Consider the following 16,574-nt stretch of genomic DNA (forward strand, 5'->3'; position numbering starts at 1 on the left):
AGACACACTTAGTCACAGGCACATTTGCACATAACTAAACTAATGCAATCACTCTTTCTGTCACACGCATACCCACACAGGTTTACGCCCACAAGCAAAGCCAAACTTAAGGCATTTGCATATGTAAGCAGACATCATAACACACTTGGGTGCACACAGACACACATGTACATTCACACATGTATGCAGTGAACACACACACACACAAAGCCAGACACATGCACTCACACTTGTATGCATTCACAAAATGCACATACCTCAATGTATGCACACACCAACATGCACACACATATGAAGCCAGACTACTGCACTCACACGTGTACACAGACACACACAAACACAAAATAATGCAAGAGCCACTTACACACAAGTATGCAATGGGATGGCTGTGGGAGCCAAGCCTGGCTGGGAACCTGCTCTCTCCCTGGACTCCCATGGGAGTTTATCAGGGTGTGGCTACTACTTCCCTGAGCATTGGTGACAAGGGCTCCCCAACCCCTGCCCCAGAGAACCAGGCTGCAGACACTCCACAGCACAGGCTTCAGGCACGGTGTAGGACAGGGGCAGGCAGGCCTGGACTGTGCAGATGGCTTCACACAGGGAGCCCCGTCCTCCTGCTGGGGGTGTGTGGGGAGACGTCGGGGCAGGATGGAACAACCCATGCCAGAGGGTGAAATGTACCTGCCTCAGACCCCCAGCCCAGGCAACCATTATCCTGTCCAGCTCTGGTCATTAGTGTTATGCATTAGATTTAGCTGAAGGCTGCGCCCCTCACCCATTCACTTGGCTGGCACTGACACTACCTGGTGACCTAGCTCTAATGCACGACATATACACACACACTCAGCTCCAGGTCCCCTCCATGCCTTCCCAGAGCCCAAACCAACAAGGGGGCAAGAGCAAAGGGCTGAGGGGGGGAAGCAGGGAAAGACCACCCCAAACCCTGCTCGAGTTACCACATTTCCAAGAAAAGCTGCTCAGCAGAGTCTCAAAAACATGCTGAAGATGGGAGCATTAAGTTGGGATCTCATCAGAGCTTGCATGGGTTCTCTAAGAGCTTAAGACATTTTTGCACCAATATTGCAAAGCAGATGAAGTGCACTCCCTTCTCCCACCCCTCCCACCACCACCCCCATCACCCACCCCCTACCCGCATTTTCTTTGAGGAGCCTGGCTCCTGCCTAGACTCAGCAGCTGCAAAGCATCACACCCAAAGAAGCATGGGTTGGTCAGCAACTTGGAGCAGTATCCCGCCTTCTAGCCTGCAGTGTGTGTGTGTGGGGGGGGGGGGTGAGGAGGGTGCATGTGTTTGCAAAGAGGGAGGGTGTAAGTGCATTAAACATCCCATTTCTCAGATCTGAACTTTCCCCTTGCCCAGTTAATTGGCCACAGCATTGCTGCAGTTGATGCTGGTGAATACCTATAGTGTTGCTTCAAAACAGGACTGTCTGATGCCTGCTTTAACCTGGGGGATGTGGGTGGGTTGGGGTAGCAAAAGTGGTCTTGGCTTTCCTAATCATCCCTAGTGCCAGAAGTGGGAGCTAGGACACAAGGCTTCATTTCCAAACTGCCCTTGAGTTTGGGCTTTTGACACCACAAAGAGCCACAGCTATTCCCATTTTTTGCCCCTTCCCTTATGTAAAGAAAATCCTCCAGTATTGGCTGATAACAGCTGAAAGTATGACAGCAGGCACTAGTGACACTCCCAGGATCCAGCCCCTGACGATACTGCAGCACAGACGAAAGCACTGGAGAGGAGGGAAACATGACAACATTTGCTGCAGCGCTGCCAGCCCAGACCTCCAGCAATCAGGAGGGCTTTTTTCTGTTTTCCTGTTTAATAATCGAATTAGCATCCATTTTCATTGGCTTTCTGTTTTGAGCCCCTCAAGGGGATTCTCCCACCCTGCTGGCAAGCTTTTCTCTGCAGCAAGAAGATCAAGAAAGTCCCTTCCTTTTGGAAATGATTCCATCTTCATCAGGTGACTCTGGGAGTTGGGACTTTCCCTGAACTGCTAGGTAATGCAAGAGCTGGCAATGCTGAGGAATGGTCAGGTTTCCGTGTTTGGGGCTTCATTTTCCAGAGGACACAGATCATTTGAGTTCTGGGTGATGACACTGGGTGGCAATTTCTTGTGAATGCAGCTCTGTACCTACCAGCTTGCAGCAACATTACTTCATGGGTCTAGGTTGCATGAATACTGATACAGGCTAACACTGGAGGGCTTTCAAAAGCCCTCACTCCCCTTTCTGTGTCATCAATGTTTCCTTAGCTGCTGCTGCTCACTTCAGTCAGCCGACTACCATGATAGAGGCAAGGCTTCAGCCAGTATCCAGCTACAGGCATGGCTTTGATTGCCACCAAGCTGTCCACAGTCTATCTTTCCCACCTCAGCTGCATTTCCAACCAGTGCTCTCGGGGAGACAGTGAATTGAAAGCTCCAGTCCAAGCCAAGAAAAAGCACTGTTTTTAACTGACCCGTAAAAAATGTTTTTAATAAAATGTTTATATATATATATATATATATATATATATATATATATAATCTTAAATCATCACGGCTTTCTAATCCCTTGTCTGGCTTGTCTTGCCTGATCCTGAACCTTAAATGGTACATTCAGAAGCCAATCCCTGCAGCCATGTATCTCCCACCCTCCTCCCATTCATTGCCAGCCTCTTGACTGAGGTACGAAAATGAAAATTCATAACCAAAAGCCCTCACTCCCCTTCCTATGCCATCGGGGATGGCGGTGGAATTAAGAGCTAACTCCTCCATGGATATTTCCATATACACAGACACATGTATGTACACACACACATGTGTGTGCACATATATGTATGTATGTATTGGCTGGGGCTTTGCTAATGCATCAGTGGACAGGAAAAGAGACAGGGCATCTCCTGCAAAGGAAGGCTGGGGTGGGGGGAACTTGAAGCATTGCTATCAGTCAGTGCCCATGACCACAGGCAAGGAAAGTGACCGCAGTGGCTTTACACACGTGAATATGGCTAGTGTGAAAAGTCAAGGAGCCTGACACACCGGGAAGTCCTAGCAGAGATGCAGGATCTGCTTGTTTGTTTTTAAATCCTTTGAAATCCTCGTTTCTCCTCCCCTGCTCCCTCACACCCCCACCCTGATCCTCCCTTCCCAGGTAAGACAAGGCAAACAAGAAAACAAAAGACAGATGGGAAAGCAGCCTGTGGGGTGGCTGAGGACAGACAGATGGACAAACTCCAGGCTGGGCTGTGGGAGCTGTGTTTGGTGCTGTCTCTCCTGTAGCCATGCATCTCCCAGCATGGAAGGCACAGGGGTGGGGGAGATCAGGGCTGGGGTGCAGGGGAGCCCCAGGGCAGGCCAGTGGTAATAAGCACACAGCCTTTCCTGGGGAATGGCTGCCCAGTGGGGCAGGATGTCAGGGGCAGACCATGAACCCCTCCGCACCTCACTGGTTACAGTGGTGCTCCCTCCTGCAGCCCTGCTCAATCTGTCCTCTCTCCACTGCCCTGAAGGGCTCTGTGAACCCCCTCCAGCCCAACTCCCTGTGTCTAGTAAGTGCCATTTGGGAGGGCTTTTCACTCCCCATTCCTACCCCACGTTCTTCTCTCCACTGCTCCCCTGAGTTGCAGAGAATCAAGGCGTTAAGGTGGCCAGCTGAGCAGAGTCTGTGAGCTAGACACCGGCATGATATAGCTGGGAGATGGTATATAGTGCCCTATAGGTCTATACAGAACAGACTGGGTGGCAGCATAAGTGCAGTGGGGGGTGAGAGAAGGGGTCTGCTCTGTGGAAAACAGTGGGGGGGTGAGAGAAGGGGTCGCCCCTGTGGGGAGTGGCGTGGGTGGGGCTCAGCACGTGGTTCCTCCCGGGTGGGCTGTAGAAGCAAGGACTTCTCTGAGGCAAGTGCCGTGGGGCACATTCGTGGATGGCCCTGTCCTCAGAGACAAGGAGCAGCAGGCAGCGGGACAGAAACTCTGGTAGGGTGGAGCCTGGCAGACTCCTCTGGTTGGGCCATGCTGTGTTCAGTTTGGGAGAATGCCAACATTTCGGCACCGTTTTAAAAACAGAAGTAGTTCGACTCCAAAGGGTGCTGCTGTGGCTCATGGAAGTGGGAGGCCGGGAGCCTACAGATCCCATTCTCTATGGACTTGGCTCTCTTCCCAGACTACAACCCCCAGGATGTATCATCCTCTCTCCTCTGGGAAGGGGGAGGGGCATCAGAGGAGTCCCTGCCTGTGGTGCATCATGGGAGATGTAGTCAGGGCATGAGGCCCAACCTATAGAGATTGGGAGCTTAGGTGCCCAAACTACAACCCCAAGGTGTCACCAAGACACTGCCCTTTAGATCGACAGACCATGTTTGCTGGGCATTTGATGCCTTGATGAAATATTGAAACTCCCTGCATTTTGCTTTTCTTAGCTGAGAACCCAGTTATCTGCTGCAAAATGGTTTCAGCTGGTAATTACCAACCTCAGGGGCACCTGCTCCTGGGCCCCCCACCCCTCCCCCATGGTTGATTCACCTTTGGGAAACCATCTCAGAACCATGGCCTTTGGCGGAGGAGAGACATTGCAAGGGGAGACACAGGTGCATGGGATGCAGAGGGGGGACACTGGGGTTTCAGGGCAGCCCTGCCCACCCCATCTAGCCCAAGAGGTAGATGGGCCAAAGCGGAGAGTCTGTAGGGAGAAGTCCCCCAAGGAAACTGCCAGCCCCACCTCAGAGTCCTGATTCTCCGGTGTGGTGGGGGGGTGGGGAATGGGGAAAGGGTGGGCATTCTCCAGCAGTCAGACCTTGCAGCCCTAGCACTGGGGTCGGCTGGCACTCTGGCTCCAAGCCCTGCAGTGCGATGAACCCCCACCCCCAATGGGCCATCAAGGTGCCCCCCTGAAATGACCCTATCCACTGCCCACTGGACGCTCCCTCTTTTCCTAAAAAAAGTGCATTTGGCGTTCACACTCGGCTCTGTGACCCCCCGCGTCCAGGAACATCCCCCACTAATAATTTAATAGCTTTTCTCTTTTCAAAGTGCAGTTAGTTCATATTTTAGCCTCTCAGGGAGGGAATAAATGCTAAAAAAAAAAAGGAACAAAAGAAGAAAAAAATGCTAAGAGAAAAAAATCAAAGGAAACCCTCTGTCATCTGGGACTGTCCTGTGCAAACAAAAACAATGAACAAAGTCCTTGCAACGAGAGAGGTTCCTTCAGGGGAAGCCATGAGGTATGAGCTGAGCCCAGTGCCAGGGAGATGACAGGACGGAGAATGCCACATGTGTGGAGGGAGGGGGGGCGGGGACATATTTTTCCTGCAATTGGGTTGAAATCGGGGCTATTTCTCCACCCCTGCCATCCCCCCCCAGAATAAAGGGGTTCACAGGAAGTGGCATCCAGGTTGCGATTTCTTTCCCCTTCTCCTCCGATCCAATGCCTACACCCTCCCCCCACCCCCAGCCCAAGTTTTGTGTGGTCTAAAGCCACATGTGATACAAGTTTTAGCCCCTCTCCTCTCCCAGTCCCACCCCCCACCCCCCATTGAGAAACGGCAGCGGCCCTGCCCCCCGGCAGGGTGCCTGTTGCGCTGCTCGCTGACGCCCACGCGCGATATTAGGAAAAAAAACCCAACAAAACAAAAGAACAAATTAAAATGTGTCCAGGAGGTGCCGGGGCGGGGCTCTTGCCCAAGTCCTAGCCCCGCCCCCTGCTCCCACCCTTCCCCCTCCCTGTCTGCCCTAGACTTCCTGATCCTCGAAGACCTCGAGGAAGAGGGGTGGGAAAAGCTCAGTGGGGCACTCCACCTTCATGTGCAGGAAGCGGCTGGCATGGCAGGCACCAATCATGCGCAAGTCGGTCACCTTCATCAGCAGCTTGGGCCAGAAGTGGGGAATGTTGTGTTTGCGATAGTTGATGTAGTGTTCAAACGCCAGCAGGTATGTCTCTTGGCTTTTCTCAATCTTGTCAATGCAGAGCAGCCCGGTGCGGTCTGAGGAGGGATGGACAGGCATCAGGTATGGGCCATGTGGCAACATGTAGTGGGTGTCTGGACTCCCAGCAGCCCCTCACTCCCTATGAACACCCACGCTGCGCCCTCCCACCAGTATCTGTGTTCATCCGTCTCTTGCTTGGGTTGTGCTGATAACCATGGGCTCAAGCACTGGGTGGGCTCCCAGTGTGGCACATGCTTATACGTGGCCACTGGGAGAGCCTCATGCATGCTGCACCCAGGGGCTTTTTCCCCCAATAACCCAGACCCTGACTCTAAAGCAAAGGGAGCACTCCCTTGGCTGGCACTATAATAGCTGTTACCACAGGGAAGAGATCTAGGAGCCATTATGGACAGTTCACTAAAAACATGAGCTTAGTGCTCAGCAGCCATCAAAAAGGCAAAAAAAAAAAAATGTTAGGAGTTATTATGAAGGGAATTGCAAACAAAATTGAAAGTATCATCATGACCCTTTATTAAACCATAGTGCATCCACCCCTTGAATACTGTGCCCATTTCTAGTCCCCACACCTCAAAAAGGATAGAGAAGAACTAGATAATGTCCACAGAAGGGAAAAAAGGATGATTAGTGGTATGGAAGGGCTTCCAAATGAGGCGAGACTACAGAGGCCAGACCTGGTCAGTTTAGAAAAGAGATGGTTGAGGGAGGGACATGATAGGGGCTTACAAAACACTCAATAGCAAAGAGAAAGTAAACGGGGATTTATTATTTACTACCACTCACAAGACAAGAACTAAGGGTGCCAAAATGAAATGAGTAGGTAGTAGATTTAAAACTAACAAAAGGAAGATCTTTTCCACGCTGCATGACATTCAAGAGTAGAACCCATTGTCACAAGAGACTGTGGAAGCTGATAGTTTAGCCAGATTTTGAAAGGGATTGGATAAATTTTGGGAGGAAAGGGGAATCAGTACTATTGAGCATGGGAGCTAGGGATACAGCCTCTGTCAGAATTTCCTAGCCCTTAAACCCTGGAGGCTGCAACTGAGAGAGGAACAGTGGAAAAACCCCCCGTCACTCTCTCTTTCAGCATCTGGTCTCTGCCACCGAGTGACACAGGCAAAATGGATCTATGGTCTGACTTAGTAAATGTTCTATGTTCTTATCATACCAATAGTAGGTGCTTTACCCTCCTTTTAGGCACTGAGTTGATGCATCTTTCACAGAGGGCACTGGGGGGAGCCAGGGGCCAGAGCTGAGGTCCAGGCTGCCATCTCAAACTTCAGCTGAATCATTGTAAAGGTAGGGAGGAATCACGCAGCTGCAGGAGCCACAGTAGTGTCTGGCCAGGTGCATGATGAGAATATCTGCCCCTCCCCAGCAGCAGCAGGGTGCAGGTGGGCGCAGGTTGGGTGTAGGGGGTAAAGGGCTGGCTGTTACCTGAGGACATGAGCAACACGGCCTGGAGGAGCGCAACTTCGGTGTCGTCCAGGTTGAAGGCAGAGAGCGACTTGCCCAGGTCAAAGATGGCATCCGACACCACACCCAGCCCACCATTCTTCAGCTGCTCCCGCTTGACGGCCATCTCGCCGCTCAGTGTCAGAGTCTCGCTTTCAGGGTCGTAGCGCACTGCTGCTCGCAGGGACATGATCTCCATACAGCAGCCCTTCAGCAGGATGATCTGGTCTTCGCAAGGCAGCTGTGCACAAGGCACATAGGGGGGTTAGATGGGGACAGGGGGGCAGACATCCTCTTTTCCTGACCCAAGACCCTGCCTCTCCCCCACTGTCTCCTTCCATTTGTCTGCTCCTTCCAACCCTCTTCCCAACCCCTCACTCTATCCCTTCTATCAAGACCCTTCTCACCTTCCCACAAGCCCCTCTTCCAACCCCCCATCCCCAACTGTGCTGTCCACCCCTGTCCTACCTCTGCAAACATGGGCAGTTTTTTGGCAAAGTCCACCACGCGGGTGATGGCCGGGGTGATGATTTTTGTAAACTCGCTGAATGCTTCCAGGTCGACCTTGTCCCCATCAGGCATTGAAGCCATGGGAGACTGGCCAATGTCTTCAGGCTGCAGGGAAGGATAGCACTGCATGTTAGCGGCCTGCCAGCCATGCATCCCAGAGTGCTGGCTGGGACCCTCTTTCCAGCCTGTCCCCCCCTCCAAGCCTTTTAGGGAAGAGAGGCAGGCCTCAACAGTCCCTGGGAGAGGACTGAGGGGGATAAGGCCCTCTCCACACCCCCAGCTCCATCTATCCAAGAGAAACCTCCCTTGTGGTGGGTGTATGCCAGGATTAGAGAGAGGGGAGGTGAAAGGGGCACAGGAGGAGACTTTGATCACACCCCTGAATAGAGGCTGAGCTGGGGAGAATTCATCTGTCATACTCCCAATCAGCAGCTGATCTGGGAAGAGAACCCAGATGTCCTGACTCCACCCCTTCCCCCTTCCATAGCCAGGGAGAAAGCCAAGCATCCTGACTCCCAGTCCCCTGGTGCAACCACTAGACCCTTTTGCCCTTGCAGAGCTGGGAAAAGAACTCAGTAGTCCTGGTGTCCCTTTCCCGCATCCCCCCGCCCCACCTTGCCAACACTGAAGCTCAATTCACAGGCTTCCCATGGGCTCCAGGGACACCACAGAGCTGCAACCAGGAGGGGGAGCTCCTTCCCTGGCCAAGCCCCAGCCACATGAAGGAGACCAGGGGAGACTTCCTTCCCTTCCGGCCCATCTGCTGGGGGGAGGGATGGGGGGGACACAGCGCAGCTGTCCCATTCATTCACCAGGCACTAGGAGATTTAACCCTTCACAAGCTTCAAGGCAGCAACAGGGTGGGGCAGGGGTTGTTAGCTGCAACAGTGGCTATGCAACAGTGGGGTGATGGCACGGGGCTGGAGGCTTCTTCCTCTCAGTGGTGGGGTGGGGTAGGGATTTGTGTCTTCCCCCACTATTCCCAGTACATCAGGGTTCAGTGCAGACCCTCATGCTGTGATCCCCAGATAAATCCTCACTAAGCACACCAAGAGAGCTGGGCATGGAACCCAGGAGTCCTAGCTCTGTCCCCTGCTCTAACCACCAGATTCCATGTCCCTTCCATTACTGGGAAGAGAATCCAGGAGACCTGGCTTCCACTCCTGTGACCATGTTGCATCTTCTCCCCAGGTCCTGGACCCCAGGCTAATGGCTGGTGCAGTATACATGTCTGGTAGGACTGCAGTGTTTGTGTGCCTGGGTCCTTTCCCATTTCCTGCCACAAGGAGGGGCTCTCTTCCACCCCTAAGATTTTCTAAGACACCCACCAGCTGGGACTGGGACTCCATGCCTTTAGACTTAAAGTCATGGGTTCGAATCCAGGCTGGGACAGCAAGGCCAGAAGGCAGCCACAGCCCAGGAATGCTTTGGTGGCCCATGAATGAAATATAGTTTCTGGGACTTGGTCCAGTTTGTAGCAGCTGTCATAAAGCCCCTCCCTCCTCACTGGCCTGAATGCAAGGTGGACCAAGGGTGCCGTGAACCCCTAAGCAGTCCCATCCCTGTGATGGTGGGGCATGGGAAAGGGTCACAGAAGCAGGGAGGAGTTGTGAGGTCTACAGTCACCAAATTTCTAACATCCTGGTATCATGGGTCTGACACCCCATGGGAGCAGGACAGCACTGCCTCAGTGGAAGGGGAGTTGAATGCAACAGCTGCAGATGCTGATCCAGATGCATTTGACACCAGAATCAACTCACAGTTTTGCCCCAGTGACAGAGCAAAGGGAAAGGACAAAAGTAACCCTCAGCTACTGCCAACAATGGCTCCACACTGCAGGGAGAGCCAAGTACACATGCACACACGAGACAACAGGTGTATTACCAGGCCTTTCATGATGGGCAAAGGTATGCATGTGGGACAGGGGAAGGGGTTTGCAGAGTGGGTGAAGGTATGTGCATGAGCAACCCTGCACACGTGTGTGCAATGCAGAGGTGTGGCTTGCGGCCTGGGTGTGGGTCCACATCAGGCAAGTGGGAGTTGTGACCTCACCAGGAATTTCCGTTTCTGTTTCCAGTGGCTGCCCTGGGCATTGGTGCTGCGATGCGCCTCAGTCACTACGTGAATCAGCTCCCACTCCTCGGCACTGGGCTCTGGGCGGTGCTGCAGGGACTTGATCATCTCCTCCTTGCGCCGCCGCTCCCGGTTCTCCTCAATCAGCTTCCTCTTGGCTACCCTCTTGGAGTCATCCAGCACCACTGGAGATGGCAGAGGGAGGGAAGGGGCATGAATAAATGTGGTGGCTGTGGCTCCCTGCACCCAGAATTCGGCAGCACATAGCAGCATCAGCCCAAGGCACCACAGCATGTGACCTGCGGACAGGACACAGGTTCCAACCCACCAGGACAAGGTATCTCAGGCTGGGTTAGCCCCTCCAGGAGCTGGTGTCACCCATGGGGCCTAGTTCTAAGTGGAACACTGTTAGGTGGGAGCAGTAAGGGGGCCTGAGAACATCCATGCTAGAAACTGGAGATGGTGCCATCAGGTGTGGGGAGCTCTGCTCCTTCCTGTGCTCTAGAAGTCACAGAACATATCCTCTGCAGCCTCTGACACTGCCCTCCCCTCATCCCCCCACCCTTCTCCATAAGTGTCCTCCATGCAGTCAATCCTTGCTGCCCCATACAGCCCTCTCCACCCATGCCCACTCCCTCCTTCCCCATCCATTCATATGCCCATGCCCACATAGGGAACAGAGGCATGATCCTAGAGGTCTCTAGAGTGCAGCAGACTGAGATATGACAGGATCCAGTGAGTAGGTGTTGAAACCACCCTGAGGCCCTTACAGTCCATGGCCATGCCCACAGAGATGCACTTCTTGAAGCGGCACAGCTGGCACTGGTTGCGGGTGATCTTGTCGATGATGCAGCAGCCATCGTATTTGCAGGAGTAGGTTGGGTGCAGGTTCTTCTGGATGGTCCGTCGGAAAAAGCCCTGTGGGAAGCGAGACAGGTCCCAGTGAGCCCCCTGCTTGGTTGGCCCAACACTGAGGCACAGTCCTCTACACAGCATGCTGTCCTTGGCCGCACCACTCTCCACCCCTTGCTCTGGGGGGAGGATAGGGAGTGGCAGGGAAAAGAGGCATCCATGGATTGTGAGAGGGGCTGAACTCTGGACTCTGGCAATCCTGTTCCAGACACAGGCAGTGCTGGGTGGGAGAGGGCTGTAGTGTGTGTGTTTGAGCCCAGCCACATCCTCTGCTACCTCCTTGGGAGGGCAAACAAGCAAGGGTCACCACTGCCCAGCTCTGGCTGAGGGAGACGGGTCCTGCGCTCAGGGTGAGGAGCAATGTTCTGGTCTTTGGGGCAACTACCAATGACCTCTAGAATCCCTGAGGAACCTTGGCCAGCATCCAGACCTGGCAAGGAAGGAAGGGGAATGCAAAGAGCTGGTGACTTCTTGTTAACTGACACATAGTGCTGCCAGGGCTAGGGGCAGAAAACAGAATCGCTACGTCACAGCACCCTGCTCTAACTAAACCATCCAGATTCCTCTAGATTAGGAGCCCACTGACAGAGTGGGAATAGCATGATAGGAAAAGTGGGAGAGAGAGGAAAAGACATGGAGGTCTGTGTATCTGCCAGGACTGGTTGGGAGCTGTTTGGAGGTTTGGGTGAATGTCTTTGGTTGCTGAAAACAGCTTTACCAAGTTGTCCCAAGTTTCGCCAATTATTTTCCAACCAACCCCCATACCCATCTGCTCCCACCCAGCCCTGGCTTGTGCCTACTTGGACATCAAGTGCCTCCTGTACATACGCAGGGAGCCAAACACTGCCCTAAGTGTCTACTGAGATCTAGTGCTGGAAGTAGCTATGCAGGCCCTGGTCACCCGTCAGGCTTGGTTTTGGCATGTATGCACAAACAGACACCCTGGCCAACCTGTGTGATTCCTACCCCCGCACCCTACTCTGGACACAGACACCCCTTGCAGGGCACCTGCTGAATTCCCCAGCTGTTTGTGAGGGAGGGAAGGAGGCTTTCTGTGCTCCCCACCTCCCGCCTCCCCCACTTCCCTCACTGCTGCTCCTGAACTTGAATGATGGCTTTTACGGAAGGGGAGCAGGGAGGGAGAAGAATTTTCTTCAGTCACGCCCAGTAGATAGGGCTGCGGATGAGTGCTGCATAAGAGACACAAGCTGCCCCCTGCCCCCAGGACCTGGCTCAGGGTAGAAAATCCTCAGAAGCTGGAAAGGCTCCATCTCTGACTAGGCTCTTGCCCTGATCTTACCTCCTCAAGGCAGGAGCTCCTGGTGACCTAGCCTAATGCTAGGTGAGTCCTAATGGCAGGCTAAGAGCAAGAGGCACATGGAGACCTCAGTGCCCATCTACAGAGCACCTGCTGCTGGACTGAGACAAGAAAACCCATCCCACAATCCCTAGCAGCCAAGGTCATGCAGCAAGTTGGGAATGGAACCCAGGTGTCCTGGTCATCTTTCACTCCAGCTGGGAACCCCCTGCCCTTGTGCCCCATGGTGGGGTCATGCCAGGCATCCCACACCTGGTGCTGTCAGTAGCTTGAATAGAGAGGCCAGTGCCAAAAGCAGGCCTGGAGGAGGCCTCCAGCACGGTCCCTACCCAGAACTAATGGCAAAAAAGCCCCACATATAGCCCTGGGCTAAAACTAAGGGGCAATTGCTTTCCCAGCACTGAAATGCAGCTGCTTTTGGGATGCAGCATAGAGGCTGCTTGGGGGCTGCAGAGCAATACCTACCCAATGATTTAGGGCACAAGTGAGGAGAGATCCCGGGTCTGCCTTGAGTGATGATGGCCCACCTCCCTTCTGCACCATGCCACGGCACTGGAGTCAGCAGTGGCTAAGAGGGGACAGGGGCCCCTACAGAGCACCTGTTCTATCCAGTAGCACTGCACTGGGGGATTGCAAACAGCACTAAGGGCACAGCATCCTTCCACTATAGGTACTGCCTGGAGACCCCTTCATGCACTGACCAGGCTGAAGGCTGCTGAGCTTGGCTGCACTCTCACTAAAAAGGCACCTTCCTCCTCTCTTGCTCTGCAAGCTCTATGCCCCATGGATCTATGGGAGGCTGCACCTTTTGCCAGGTTGTGCCCATGCCTTACCTTGCAGCCCTCACAGGTGATACAGCGGTAGTGGTACCCTGTAGCTTTGTCACCGCACACGACACATTGTTCATCTTTGTCCAGGTAACTAGGGATGTACCCTGGTGAGGAGACAGAGTCTGGAGGTCAGAACACTGGGGCCACAACAGCCAGGCCCAGCCGCCCCAGAGGAGCGGGGAGGCACCACCACCTGGAGGGCACATGGACAGGTGGGCACCCAAGCATGATATGCATGTGGGTGCAAGCACATGCATATGGGGGCATTCGTAGATTCACAGATTGTTAGGGGCTGGAAGGGATCTTGCAGATCATCGGGTCTATGCAAAGGCACATTAAGGCACTTTCGCAAACATGTCAATAAGCACACCCCTATGCACACGTGTATGCATGATTTACTGATGGGAATGGGGGACAGTGATCCTGCTTTGCCCGGACAAGACAGGGCAGGACGGGCCCAGGGTATACACTGTAAGAGACGCAACTGGAGTACAAACTTTAGGCCCATTTTAAGATTAGGATTAGAAGCCTTGTTCCCAACACCCAGAGCTGGCTCCTGAGTGCTGCCTATGCCCACATAACAGCACAGCCAGCCAGTAGCAGGAGCCCTACTCTGTACCCTGCCATTATCTCAATCCCCCACTACCCCAAGAGGTGCAGACGCCTTGCCCTGGTTGCAGGCAAGTCAGGGTGACACACTCCTCCCCCCGGAGTCACTGCTGAAAGGTTGATTCCTTCACAGGGCAGATGAAAGCCAGGGCCTGCTCTCTGTGAACACCCCACAGTGCACATATTCCCCCTGCTTGGTTGGACCCTGCACAACAGGATGAAGAGGCAGAAGCAGGGACAGAGACCCACCGGCCTGCACTGCAGGAGGCCTTCATGAATGACAGCAGCAAGAAATGAGGAGCTGCCGACAGGCGTCACCGCAAACGCACAACTGCATGAAATCCAACCACGCGTGGTTCCCTGGGCAACAGGCAAAGCAGCTCTCTACCATGTGCATTGAGAGACGGGCTCCTCATGGCTCTAAGGAGGGGAGAGGCCTGATGCACAGCCAGGCTGGGCTGGTGCCAGGGCCGCTTCCTTCCTGCCCTCACCCTGCAGTCATGTAGCTGTGAGCCCAGGAGGAAAAGAGACTTGACTCAGGGCACCAGGGAGTCTGTGGCAGGGCACAGACTTGATCTCTACCTTGTCTCCCAGCGCTGGCTGCCCCATGGGTGGAGCCTTAAAGCCAGTGCAAAGATAGCCTTTCTCCTACTTGGTAAACGTCACTCGGGAGAGGTTTAAAGCTGACTCAGGCACCCGTGGCCCATGCTAGACTCAGAGGGCTTTGCAGTGGGGCTGTGCCTCCCAAGAAACCAAGTCCTTTGCAGCTAGACCTGGTTGACCTGGGAGGAATGGGGCTGCAGAAGGTGTCAGGACAGCCATTTTAAAGGGAGCCAGCTAGGCTGGTGGGTTGGTGGTGTGTGCACAGTCAGAGGGCAGGACATGCCGGAGAGCTCCCAGGCCTGCAGGGAAGAGGAGAAACTGAGGTACAGAGAGGAGATGGGCTATGCCTACTGCCCTGCGGAGACCCTGGGCCCCCTGTACCCCCAAGGGCTCACTCCACAGTGACCTGCAGGACTTCCTGGATCCACAGGAGGCCCCAAATTCCTGGGGTTGGCCCTGACACTGCCCCATCTGTGGGGGGGAGGGGGGAACTACGCCCCTCCCACATGTTAAACACAGTGGGAGAAGCTAGACACTGAAGGGGTTAAAGGAAAGAGGGGTGGGGGGGATGTAAATAGGTTTCTTCAGCCCCTGACCCTTCAGAGCTTGGTGGGGGGAGGGGACTGGGTCTGTCCCAGTCTCTCCCCCCACCCCCCAGCCAGGCCCACTGTTTTTTCTGAAAGGCAATTTAAAGAGGGAGATCAGGGCTGTTGGTGCAGAAGGGCCCCAGCCCTGAATGTTTCCCCCCCTCCTTCCCAATAAAGAAAGGCCTCATTATACTGGGAGGGGTGTGCAGACAAGCCCACCCCCACCCAGTGCCCCCTTTGTCTGCTCAGCTCAGCTCACGTGACCTGCCTCCCCCGCTCCCGTTGGTGGCAGGGGGGCCTGTCCCCTTGTTCACCAGGCCAGGGCCTCCTGACAATGCCCCACTGTCACTGCCTTTGTCTGGGTTTGGGAAGAGCTGGCCCCACCCACCCCCATGGCCTTGGGGTGACCTCGCTGGTGGGGGAGGGCAGCATGGCACGTTGGTGTTGCTTAGCCCAAGGCTGCCAGGGCAGGAGTCCCAGAAAGGCTGTGCTTGTCCCTTGTGGCCCTCATTGGAGAAACTGAGGCAGCCACTGAAGAGGCAGGGAAAGGCAGTGACAGAACTGGGGAGAGAACCCAGGAATCCTACCCTGCCTCTGCATCTCTAATGCAGCAGGCTCCACTCGCCTCCCAGAGCTGGGGAGCGAACCCAGGCATCCTGGCACCCAGCCCCCACCTCCCTGCTTTAAGCCAGCAGTCTTCCCTCCCTTGCCAGGCACTCTTGTTAGCCTTGCTGCTGCTGTTAGTATCAAAACCGAGGAGAAGGGTAATTTCAGCAAGCAGCTGCAGGGTCCAGAGAGCTTCCGGCTTGCTGGAAATTCTGAAAAAATGTTGATTTTGGTCCAACTTGGATTGGAGCCATTAAAAAAAGAACCAAACCCTCCTGTGAACCAGAAACCCTGCTCTCAGCCAGCACAGGCTCTGGGCTCTCTGCCTCTGGCCAGGGAGGGGAGTTGGGGAGTGCTCCTAGTTAAAGTAGGAGGCCTGGGAGCCAGGACTCCTGGGTTCTACTCTCATCTGTACCGTGGATATCAGGGAACAAACAGAACCTACCTCCCCTATCCGCATAAACCTGCCCATGCGAGACCCCCAGGGTAGCCACTCCTGCCCTAACGGGGTGTGTGATGGACACCTGCCCTGCCTGCATCTCCTGGGAGCATGACTGTAGCAGGTAGCTATGCATGCATGCATGTGCAGGTGGGTGTTCTCAGGAGTCTGTACGTGTGTGAGTGTGCACCCAAGGTGCTGTGGACTCAAGCACTGGCCTGCACATAGGGACAGTTTTGGTGGGGGACGGGGGCTGTGACAGCTGGAAGCAGATGTCAGGCCAGCTGGGACACTGTGTTGCTCATCTGCCCCACTCAGTGTTACCCCAGGGTCCAGGCCCAACTACACATGTGCTGGTTCAGGGAGGCCAGGATTCCACGAGGGAGACAGTCTAACCTTATATTGGCTTCTCCTGGCGCCTCCAGTGGAGGGACCCAGCAGAGGATGGTTCCTGGAGCTCTCACTCTAGCTCTGGACAAGCCTCCCTACCCCCACAATGTGCCCCTTGTCACCCCCACTACAGTGGCAGGGAGCGCTGTCAGCACCAGCACTGGGAGCAGACTCTGCCCCAGCCTCGGGGAACAACACTTTCCACCATTATCTAGGGCTTGCAGAGTTCAAGTTCCCTCTTGCCAGAGCCGATACCCTCAGCTGACCCTGCTGAACCTCCTGCTGAGAGTCCCAGGAC

General features: G+C 54.4%; 1 protein-coding gene across 2 annotated transcripts in view; it reads right to left on the minus strand.

The window, feature by feature from the left end:
- Positions 1–1,291: 1,291 nt before the first annotated feature.
- The window catches only part of THRA (thyroid hormone receptor alpha), a 68,226-nt gene continuing 52,943 nt past the window's right edge, over positions 1,292–16,574 (minus strand). For both annotated transcript variants that reach the window (XM_090044483.1, XM_090044484.1), the window contains exons 5-10: positions 13,046–13,146; positions 10,753–10,900; positions 9,962–10,167; positions 7,868–8,014; positions 7,382–7,640; positions 1,292–5,979 (exon numbers count right to left, since the gene is read on the minus strand). In XM_090044483.1, coding sequence (XP_089900609.1) covers positions 5,729–5,979; positions 7,382–7,640; positions 7,868–8,014; positions 9,962–10,167; positions 10,753–10,900; positions 13,046–13,146 — 1,112 coding nt within the window. In that variant the 3' untranslated portion in view covers positions 1,292–5,728. The remainder of the gene's footprint in view (positions 5,980–7,381; positions 7,641–7,867; positions 8,015–9,961; positions 10,168–10,752; positions 10,901–13,045; positions 13,147–16,574) is intronic.

The sequence above is a fragment of the Crocodylus siamensis genome, chromosome 4, assembly GCF_052110815.1.
Source record: "Crocodylus siamensis isolate JL-2025a chromosome 4, ASM5211081v1, whole genome shotgun sequence".
In the NCBI taxonomy this organism is placed as follows: Eukaryota; Metazoa; Chordata; order Crocodylia; family Crocodylidae; genus Crocodylus; species Crocodylus siamensis.